At 38.5% G+C, this 12,033-nt stretch overlaps 1 protein-coding gene across 1 annotated transcript; it reads right to left on the bottom strand.

The window, feature by feature from the left end:
• Positions 1 to 2,007: 2,007 nt before the first annotated feature.
• LOC121656557 (sister chromatid cohesion protein PDS5 homolog B-B-like) lies at positions 2,008 to 6,095 on the bottom strand. The gene is made up of 2 exons (XM_042011603.1): positions 5,963 to 6,095; positions 2,008 to 3,620 (listed from the first exon to the last, which is right to left on the bottom strand). The coding sequence occupies exon 2, from the start codon at positions 3,574 to 3,576 to the stop codon at positions 2,194 to 2,196; it is 1,383 nt and encodes a 460-aa protein (XP_041867537.1). The 5' UTR covers positions 3,577 to 3,620; positions 5,963 to 6,095; the 3' UTR covers positions 2,008 to 2,193.
• Positions 6,096 to 12,033: the final 5,938 nt, after the last annotated feature.

Genomic DNA, 12,033 nt, shown 5'->3' with positions numbered 1-12,033 from the left:
AGAAAAACAGTAAAAATGGCTCCAACATGTTAAAAGTTGAAACTAAATAATTAAGGAGAAAATGTTCCTGTGAGCAACAAGAAAGTGATCCAGAGCGTTTAGTCCTCTTGAGGAATGCATGTAATGAACTTGAGTGGTACATTCAAAGCTTTGGCAATAAGGCAAAACAAATATGTATTCATGATCAATTGTGAAATGGCATTGACAGAAAATCACAACAATAAGACATCGCTTCACAGATAAGAAATCAGAAAGAAACAAGGATCTGTTTTAGGAAGAATCTTGGCCCGGACACGTGATACAAAAACAATTAATCTCAACATTTTTATAGTTATATAAAATTTAAATAAAACAAAGTCATGATAATCATAAAAACACTGGGAATAAAGTTTAACTAAGTATTATTTTAGAGCCAGCATCTTTGAATGTTTTGTGTTGTTCAAAGTTTTAATTTTAAACTTCTTAAAGTTGATATTTTGGCCGTCTAAGGGCAAAAAACACAAGATGTGAGCACGATACTCACACTACTCAAACGACATAGTAACTTACACTTATTATATAAAAACATAAATATGTTTTTTTTTTCAATGCAGTTAAATCAAACGTTTCCCATTTTTAAGGCTTCGGAGACAAGCCTGCAATCATCATGAGGATGGCGTTACACCGTTCGGTCCAGGCTGCGGTAGACATCAGTTTCTGACAACGAGCACCTTCTGAGATAATTATTTTTGACAGGACCACAGAGGTCAGCCCGGGGAGTAATTTAACGCTGGACTGAACGCCAAATTAAAGCTTTTCCATGGCGATCAAAAGCCATATGTTAGAGGGTGTTGTGATGAGGACTTTAATATAGACTTTGGCCGTCAAAACTTCAAAATCTCCATTCATTGACCTCTCAAGCCCTGGTGATGAGAACATTGTTAAGCCTGGAGAAGACACTCCCATCATGATGAACATAATCACTCAGAACAACTATGTCCTGGTTTCATCTGACCCTTCTCTCTTATGCATAACAGACCCAACACACACCCAGGGTTGAGCTTTTCCCTTACTTGACCACCTATCTGAATCATCACATTTGAACCTGATGGTGAAACAGTGACAGAAAAACATTATTTGGCATCATCTTTCTGATGATTTAATGTCAAATACAGATTAAATTGAAATCATGTGTCATATCTGGCAAACAGCTTCTACGATATGCCAAATATAGATTTTTAAAAATATTATTTTCAGTATCTTGCTATTAAAATCCCTTTCATCTCTCCTCCTGTGCAATATTACCACATTTTGATAACACAAAGGTGTATACATAAACCTAAACTCAACAGAGTTTGAGGGGGAACAAACTACATTTTCTTATAAAATCACCCATTACAAAAAACAAATAAAAAAAAAACCTCAAGAAACTTTTTTTCCTCAGATGAAGCCATAAGTCATAAAGAGAAAAGCTAAAAAAATACTGCACTTAGCTACAGAAACCTGTTAGAGTTTCACTTGCTTTCTTTCATTTTTACCAACATTAGGATTTTTTCCCCACCCTCCAAGTCATTTCCCATCCACTGGATTACTATGACTAGATTCACAACACTACATCTGAAGGCTGGATGAAAACTGGAACAATGACTCTCAAAAAAACATAAAAAAAAACAAAAAAACAAATCACTTCCACATGCCAGCTCCAATAAAAAAAATTAGTTCTTCTGCTTACTAATGACAGAAGCCTGTATATATATATATATATATATATATATATATATATATATGTGTGTGTATATATATGTATACATATATATATACATATATATATATATATATATATATATGTGTATATATATATATATATACACATATATATATATATATATATATATATATATATATGTGTATATATATATATATATATACACATATATATATATATATACACACACATATATATATATACACACATATATATATATATATATATATATATGTATGTATATATATATACACATATATATATATATATATATATATAAAGATGAACACGTTAGTCAGGAAAAAATAGAAGAGCTGTTGAATATCTAACCTAGCCAACTGACAAAATGTTAAAAACATGTTATTTTCTGGACAACAACATATTCTGTTTTAACAGCAATAACTACACCAGCTTCTTTTTTTGGGGGGGGGGTCAGACTGGATCGTTCATCAAGCCTGGTCACTAATATCAAAACTTACATCCTGAACGATGACAGTTTCTTCAGTCTCCTCTCCGTGTTTGATGGGTATCGTCTCCATGCTGTGCTCCATCTTCTTTGCTGCTAGCTCTGCTTCATTTTCCATCCCAACATCGGCCGAATCGCTTGCTGCTTTTGAGTGGTTGGGGAGCGTGCTGTCGAGCTGCGATTCACTTCTGGCTTTGTTTTTGTTGACCGAGCCTTTGGGGCGGCCTCTTTTGCGGGGGGCGTCATCTTCATTTCTTACTGAGCTTGGGGGACGGCCCCTTTTTCTCTGAGGTTCAACGCTGAGGTTTTGTGGTGTGGATGGAGAGACGGGCAAATTCTTGCGCAGGTGAGCGCCTTTCTTAGAATCTGACTTGCGGGGTCGACCGCGGCCTCGGCGAGGTGTCAGTAGAGCTCCCACTGGAGGGTCAACACGTGGATATTTCCTCGGCCTTCCCAGCGGCTTCCATACTTTTGGCTTCTTAAGCTCCTCAGGTGATGGCACAGGGTACTTCCTCGGTCTTCCCCTTTTGCCTGGTTGCTGTCGTGGTCGACCACGCTTCCTCCCTCTTCCAGGGAGGCCCGATACTTTTGAAGGCCGGCCTACCTTACCACGCCCCCTATATACAGAGTGTTTCTTGTTCAAAGATCCTTTGGGCCGACCTCTTCCCCTCTTTACCTGCTGGGAGCCATCTGAGCCCAGACTGACACTCCTCTTTTCCATACTTTTTGTGGGCCTTCCCCTTCCTCTTCGAGGTAACAAACCTCTTTCTCCTTCGCTGCTCACCAGCCTGGATTTCTTATTGAGAGAACCCTTTGGTCGACCTCTTTTCCGAGGTGTTACGGAGCTGCCCTCTTCCTCTCCACTCATTTCTGACTTGCGCTTCGATCCTTTTGGACGCCCTCTTTTTGGTGCATCAGAGCCACCGTTCAGTAAATCTTCAGCAGCAGCCGTCTCAGCTTTAACTGATTTTTTTGGCCTGCCTCTTCTCTTAGAAGACTGTTCTGTTGCTAAACTGTTTCGATCAGTGCTCCGATTCTTGGACCCCTTGGGCCTTCCTCTGCCCTTGTGACTTTGCACTGGGCTGCTGGCGGGGTCATCTCCTGATCTTTGCTGCCCTGTGTGTTTTGTTCCAGAGAGTCTTGGACGCCCTCTTCCTCTGCGGGACTGCGTGGGCTCACCATTGGAATTAGCTGAAACCAGCTTGGTCATGTTAACGTCTGTAACACAAACCTTCAGCTTCTTAGTACCTTGCGGCCTCCCCCTTCCCCTTTTAACTGGACTGTTGGACACATCTCCAACGGCCTCTCCTTCATTGCTTACAGTATGTCCTTGTTCTTTCTCGGCCATTGTGAGTTCCTGCTGCATACTGTTGTCTTCAGCTTGGAACTCTGTTAGTCTGCACCTGTTTACTGACAAAAGGACAATTATTATTTAATCAATAAAGAATGATGCTGTTTAACACATCCCATTAAACACTAAATTAGCATATAACTAATACAAGTATCTAAATATTTTGAAGAAACCAATGAATATTTACCATATTTTTCCTTTATGTTTAAAGGCAAACACTTCAAAATCACAGCTTCTTATTAGGATTTATCAAGTCCACCTTAAAAGTGACTCACTCCCTGCAGAGGGCAATGCTGGTCAATCTTTACTGACCAATAAATTAATGCTAGAAAAAGTTGGTCTTATTTCTTTAAATACTCTTTCATGTGCTTTAAATACTGAATTTGAATATACATTAAAAAAAAAGTTATGAAAATAATGCATGATAACAGGATAATAAGCCGTCCTGTGTTAATAACCCTTAAAATTTTAGTCATGCAGTTTGTCCCTTTTTATGTAGATAGCATAAAGCTGCCAGTTTCTTCATATCAAAGTTCTGTCCAGTCTGAACCAACCCAGTTAAACAAAATATAATCCTAACAATCAGGCAATCCTGGAGGAAATTGTGCGACATCTTCTTTCGAGGTGCTCTGACATTCTTTAAAATGGATGGATGCTCATCTGAAAATGATTTATACCTATTACTCAATTTAGTCCTATGACTAGGGCCACAAGGCAGGTTTTCAATGTATCCCAGCTCCAAAACACATTACTCAAATGAATGAGTCATTGTGCAGAATTTCATGGGTTACTAGATCCATTTGTTTTGAGTCAGGTGTGTTTCTTATGTTGGATTCAAACTCTCAAAAATGCAGGTTTTACAGTGACTAAAGACAAATTCAACTGATGGGTACATGGACACTAACAGAATGACTTGTGCAGACAGTCTTTTGAATATCTTATTATATAAAAAATGCAAATATTTGTATGTGTTATATACAAATAAGTCCTTAAGAGAATTACGGATGACTATCATTTTTATTTTTCTGATATTAACATTAAAGCCAACAAAAAAGGAACGACAACGTGGTGCAGTTTTGTTGCTATGTTGACTTTTTTTTTTATTTTAGAGAGATCCAGTAAAGAGCTGTCAATTTTCTTTTCATGAAATATAAATGGTCATAATGGTCAAACAAATAAATACATACTTCGTGTGCATTTAAATAGTTAATCCCTACACCCTTTATGATATGAAATCCAAAATACTCCGCAACACCAGTTTCTATATGTGGTGTCATTTTCCTAGAAACTGAGAGGTCATCAGGGCATGTCTTAGATCAAGCTGACACTTATTCACTCTCTCCTGAATCTTGAGGCAAATCACTTCTAACAGTCTGCATCAGTCAATACAGCATACAGCCTAAAACATTTGGGCAAGTCCCAAAATGATAATGGCCACAAAACATTTGGTACCATCTGTGCAGTAAAATGGAAGGAACATATGGCAGAGGAGTGAAGAGGATGATCCACAATGTCTTAAATATAAAGTTGGATTAGATATTAGATTAGATTTTTTTTCCTCATGTGAGAAAGTGAGACTAAACATGTAACTAAAAATATAAAGTTTCTACACAATCAATTTCAGATTAATGTGCTCAGTAGACATTAAGGTAAAATAATAAAGTCTTTGTTTTGTTCTGTTTCAAAGTTTTATAACTGTAATGACAGTGACTTAACCAAAACAGATAAAAAATGCAAATGCAAGCGTTACTCATCTAATTAAAAATAATATTTAAAAGTTGTATTTCAGTTTTTTTTTAATAATATACATTTCTATTTAAAGACTTGTTTTTTTTATTATTACTATTAATATTGACCATATAGGCCTATTGGAAAACGACGTAACGACGCTCTCTGCCGGCACAACGGCGCTGTTAAGGTAGACCGGAAAGTCTCAGAAATAAGAAGCCAAGTTCCCAGTCAATGGATTGGCACTGCACGGCTATGTCTATTTCATGGACAGCAATCTTCTAACGGCGGGAAAGTGGACCAGCACTTGAGTCTGCATAAATATCATGGCTACGTGAAAAAAGCTTTAATATTGCAATGTTTTTTTGGCGAATGTTGTCAATATAAAAAATTTAAAAATTATTATAAAAACGTTAAAGATCTCATATTGTGTAACTGCAACTGCAAAACAATGCATTTAATTATATTTAGGGCCTTAAAATATTGCTGTGACTATGGTCCAGATTGTTTTCCAGGTAGTAGTCAGCTTCTAAATCGACGGCGATGCATAGAGAAGCTAGCGGTGTGAAGATGATAAAACACTGCAATCAACAAAGTGCACGTCTCATCTTAAAGTAATGACCTGTTATATTTTTGTTTAATTTTTCATAAAATATTGATTCAGCAGACATACCGTAAAGTGAAAGTGCGCGTTTATTGTCGCTGTGATGGCTGTTCAAATTTGCGACCGCTTCCGGTCGTCCGTGATGTTTGGTAGGTTCTGAAAGAAACCACAGCTTAGCTTTTCTGTTCCGGCTGAGCTCCGCTGACTGGAGGAGTGCTGCTCGGTTTTTCTGTCGCATTTCCTTATAGCTTTGACATTGCTATCTACAAAACACAGTACACGCCACCCGGTGTTATTCCCTCAAATAATCTTTTAAAATGATATGATTAAATGTCTGGTTTGTTTTAAATTATGTTTCACTTACATAATGAATAGTTTGTTATGCATAGTTAGAGATGTTGTAAGCAGTAAAGTCATTTGCTTGTGCACATGCTCAACGTGAAGAGCAACCTTTGATCTACTCTGCATAACTGGCACAAAGAGCATTAACGGAAAGCAATAAAATTAAACCTATGAGGAATCGGTAAAAACACGGCACCATCCTGTCTTTAAGAGAACCTATTCTTTTACATTTATTTCTATTTTTCTTTTTGACCCTTCAGCTGTGTTGTGAAAGAAATTATACATGTGCAATGGCATGGATAATGTAAAAAGACAAAAACAAGTGTTTTTCAGTTTAGTTTTAATTGAGATTTTGCGTATTTAGCTGATTTAAATGTACTACTTCCTCAATCACTGACCATATCTCAGCCCTGCCCCCTAAAGACAAAATTAAAGAGTCCATACTTTAAGTATAACAAGCTAAGTATATGAAACTCTAGACATACAAAGACTTTCTCCTGTAGAATTCAATAAACACAATAAACTCTATGCAAAGAAACATGTTGCAAAAAATTATTATAAAATACTAAAAATAACTAAATTTAGTTTTAGGAAAATAAGCGTTGGTATGTGGACTACAGGCACAAATCCAAATTAGAAATACGCAAACTCTAATTGACAAAAAAAGAAGAAGAAAAAAAGTGACGCTCCTGTTGAGAAGCAAAGCTTTATTCATAGTTATTGTTGTGTGATTGATATAACCAAAACTTCAAGTTTATCCCCTACTTGCATTTATGTTACACCTTTTTAAGCCTTTACCATTAATTGCCACTGACAGGCAAAGTGATTATAGCATTGACTTAAATAAAAGGTTACAACATATGACCTGACTGGTGTTCTGTTCATAGTCATTTTATTGTGGCTAATTTTTCATTTAAAAGTATTTTCAAGAGAAAACACCTAATATGGATTCATAAAAACAGTTTGTTATGCACAATACCCGAGTGTAAGGAGATGTTTATGCTTAGTGTGCATGTGTGGTACAAATTTGGATATATTTTTAAAGGGATATACATTTGTATTTAAAGATGGTGCTGATTTAGAAGGTGGTTTAGAAAGTATGAATGTCCATGTTGCAAGTCTTCTTTCAGATTGTTTGTCACTTTTAGCCGTTTATCCCACATCCATACTATGAAGTCCATCTTGTCTTTATCATGCTTTTCTATAAATGGTGATCATGTTGTCTAAGAACAAAGGCAGTGGGGTTGAAAAGGATAGAAAAAAGGCAAGCTAGACCGAGGCAGATTATGTTGCACAGGGTGGTTAGATAAAGGGGTGGAGTTTGAAGTAAGGTCATAGTGGAGAGATCAGCGTCAATAAGAAGAATGCAAGAGAGGAAAAATAAATATGCTAATGTGTTGATATGTGTGTGAGAGAGAGAGAGGAGGGAAGAGACAGAGAGAGAAGCTGTCAGTTCAAAGAAGGGAAAAAGAGGCTGAGAGACAATGACAGACGTGGCCGGAGGAAAGGAAAGGAGCGTTTGAGAAAGACAACCCCAGAGAGACTGTGCGCTGAACCCGCTGCCCCGTCTCAACCCTCCTCCTCCTCCTCCCCCCGCCTGTGTGCTTTGCCATGGTTACCAGACAGGGCTCCCAATGCAGCCAGTTAATGTGTTTTTCAGCAGCAGGAGCGAGCTGGGTACTAATGTGTCTCAGTCTGTCTCCTGCACAATCAATGTCAGCTGTCCTGGGATGCACAAATACACAGAGGGCTGAGAGCCAGGGAACACTGAGCCACCCTGGCTGAGTGTCAGGGCAAGAGCCTGAGAGAAGACCATGTTATTTTCATTTCATTCACCTGGGAGAGTTTACTTGAGCTTTCCGCAAGAAAAAGATATTTAATGTTGATTTTAACTACACCGATGTGTTTATCATCTATTACATTTCAGAGTGGATAAGAAAAATGTATACCATGCTGCTAATGTGTCACCAGACATCAGAGAAGTCAAACAGGGTGACGTTTATATATATATATATATATAGATATATATATATATATATATAAATGTTCATTTTCAGAATTATTATTTCTTGTACTTATATGGTATTTAACAAAAACAGTACCAGTTTTTAACAGTTTATACATTTTATTACCATATTTTCAATTTATAATAAAAAAAACATCAAAACAAGATTCAAATCATTCATTCATAAAATCCTGTAAATGTAGAGCTTCTGCAATCACCTCTTACCTCTGCTTATATTATAATCAGAAAAACTGTTTAGATTTAATTTCTACTCAAAATGTCAAGTTTGCGCTGTAGGAGAGAAAACATTATTTGAATAATCCTCTTTTATTATTTAGTAAAAATGTACAAAGTGAAGTAATTATACAAGATAAAGAGATATACTGAGTAGAAGTAAAGAAGCAATAAAATGTCTGCAACTGATTCTTAGCTGCTGTCAAAAGCCTCCCAGTCTGTAGAGCCTACAGTGATGCAATTTTTACAGCCTCTGGAAACAGATTTAAAAATCCTGTGTGAGTCATGATATCGGGGTCACAGCCCTTGGCTGTCTTTTTATTAAAACACTACAGTGTTCAATGCACAAAGCCAGCCAAAAGACACTGTCCCCTTCAGAAAAGCACAAGGTCTCTTTTTCAGTTTTCCATAACAGGAAAGTATCTCTCCAGATGGGTGTGTACCAGTCGAGGTGCCTCACTTTGTGACTGAAGCTGAAGATATGACACATTTTTTTATGTTTGTGGGCGTCATGATTTTAGACTTAATGTCCATACATGCTGCAGAAGTGAATGTTGGTTCATATTTGTCAATTTTTTTTTTGTCTTTTGGAAGCAAATGTGTGAAACTTTGTTCCCAAGGACCTCACCTGTGACCTTTTATATCATCACAGGTTAAGGGTCTCAGGGACAACGAATAACACCAAGCGGAGCATCTGATGGTCAGCTACTCAGTCAATCTGGTCCAGTTAAACTCCAACACAGAGACTTGGATGTTACAGAAAGCTGTGAATGTTTTACATAAAAAAGTACTGAAATATGGTGTACATTTCTACATGAATATGTCATGTTTGCCAACATTATTTTGTTATTTAAGCTCAGTGAGATTCAATTTTGACATAAAACTTTCGTATTTATTAAATTTAAAATATTAAAAGATGCATAATATCTTAGAATAAGAAAAAAAAAAAATCTCTAATATGAGGGAGTATATACATCACATAGGGTGATTACCGTTATCGATGCGTTCCGCTATGAAATATTTCATCTTGTGGTTTCTTCACAGTATGGACTCGATCACATCCTGTCAAAAGAGCCACATTTGGTTAGAGTTCATACCTCAACATACAAATAATATTAAATATATTTAAACAGCGTTATTTAAAAGCTTTCAGGACCCTTTTAATGTCTGCCTTCCCGACATAGCCAGCGCCTGTTCGTCAGTGCAGTTAGACATTCAAACATCTGTCTGCCCCCTGCCGACAGACAGATAGACAAGCTCCTGAAGACAGACACATGCACATGTAATAATCTTCTTGGGCTTGCGGATGGAAATATACATTAAGCTTCAACAGAGCGACCATACATTTTATACATGCACATGCATTTGAGTCTTTGCTTGTGCAACGTGCACATCCATGTAACATCCACAGACAGCTGTGCCTGGAGCCGCAGATAACACTGTCGTCTTATATTTTCTACAGGCCTTGTGATCTCACAGGATTATGCAATCATTCCCCCATGACAAAGATGTTCAGCCTTAAGGGAGTAATGCTGATTTACTCTTTCCCAGACAAAATACATGTCACACAAGTCTGACACCGCAATTGCCACATGGCGAATATGAGCTAGAGTTAAAAAACTACCACCCAAGTGAAAAGCTCAGCTTGCACCAGATGACAGCTGCATCATCTGCTAGCAGCCCAGAACATGTCCTGAGCTCACACAGTCTGTCTCTGGACAGGTGCACACACATGCAGGCAAACATGCGACTCCACAAAGGTACACAGAACACAAAGTCTACTGCTGTCTACGTATTTACGCTGCCTCTCTGTTTCCTCTTTGTCTCTGTGCTTTGAGATATTTTCCTCTGCCCCAGTTTTATGAGTTGCTCTGTTGCTCTGAAAAGCACAAGAGACAAAAAGCAGATAATGTGAACCAGAGGCTAGAAGGAGAATGAGGGAAATATCCTCATGTAAGGAAAAATAACTTAAATCAAATAGAATGAAACATGAAGGTGGACACAAATGAAGGAAGATGGCGAGTGGACATCTTCACCCGAACTGTTTGTCTCAATTTGTTAAGCGGCCCGTTTAAGTAATTCTGAACTCACCATTTGCTTTTGCCTGCTGTTCGTTACATGAAAGCACACGCCCGTTTGCACCCATGCCCATGTGCAAATACATACAACAAGTGCATACACAAAGAAAAGGTACGTGCACACGCACACATACAGACACACAAACACTAATAACCCAACATACTCCTACGATGAGTTACTGATCCATTTTTCTTCTTAGAAAAAAACCCCCCAAAAAACAATAAGTAGTCCATTTGTTAAGAAAAGCGTTTGATACAGCCTATCCTGCCCCAGCTTCACAGTCTTCCTTTTTTTCTGAGTGCAGAACGCAGCGGCGAACAGAAAAGCTTTTCCCCATCTCGCTACCCCTTCATTTCTCAATCTCCCCTTTTTGTCTCTTCTCTTCTTCTATCCCTCGCTCAGGCGCTGTCCCTGGCTCTGTTTTGTGCCTGTCTCCCTCTGCCAAGTCACATCACTAATTCTCCAGGCGATTAGAGTCCGAACAGGCAATGTCTATGAGGCAGGTACACTACACACACACACACACACACACACACACGCACAGCGGAACACACTCACAGACAATTGCATTGATTCCATTATCTGGTGTTCTACCAACTCCCCCACTTCCTCCAACCCCCAACAACTATCAACAACGCTGTGACCCCCCTTTTCATAAATCTGTGTCACCTGCATACATCACACACAAACATAATCGCACACACATGCATACACACACACACGCATACACACACACACACACACACACACACACACACACACACACACACACACACACACACACACACACACACACACACACACACACTCAGTCACAGACACTTATGCAAGCATGCAGTATCTCTAGCTATTGCTCTTTCTGTTCTCTTGCCTGAACACCCGCTATCACTCTGTCCCCGCCTCCTCCTGCTCTGTCTCAGCCCTTCCCCTCATTTTCATCTTTCTCTTCTCGTCTCTCTCTTACTGTCTAACCCTTCACACTTTTTTCAGGCATGACGTCCCGTCTCGCCTGAAAATAAAAAAAAGACAGAAAAAAACCCCCACTATCTTCGCATGATAAAATGTGTCTCTATGTATGTGTCTATTACCATGTTGTGTGTGTGTGTGTGTGTGTGTGTTTGGACTGCGCTGCAATGCTCTTACATCTGGAGGAGAGAGAGCCAACGTGTTCAAAGGGAGGGGCGTGTTTGTGAGGTGTTTGCGCACATTTATCCTTGTGCACCGCTCGCCACACACATGCATCTGTGTGAAAGTGTTTGTGTGTGTAGGAAGGGAGGGAACGAGTGGGAACGAGGCAGAGGAGGGAGTTCAAAAGCTGTGGATTTTACACAGTATGAGGATCAAAGCCAAAGTGAGCGCAAAGGTGATTAACCTCCCAGTCGTTCTGACCACAACTCTGCTGCTCTGCTTCTATATTGCATCTGCAGCCTATTTTATGTACAATTAATATTTCTCTACTTCTTCCTAAATTGACAATTTT

This window comes from Melanotaenia boesemani, chromosome 17 (genome assembly GCF_017639745.1).
Source record: "Melanotaenia boesemani isolate fMelBoe1 chromosome 17, fMelBoe1.pri, whole genome shotgun sequence".
Taxonomy (NCBI): Eukaryota; Metazoa; Chordata; class Actinopteri; order Atheriniformes; family Melanotaeniidae; genus Melanotaenia; species Melanotaenia boesemani.
Note: the sequence above shows the minus strand (reverse complement) of the source record. Positions and strands in the feature narration are given on the sequence as shown.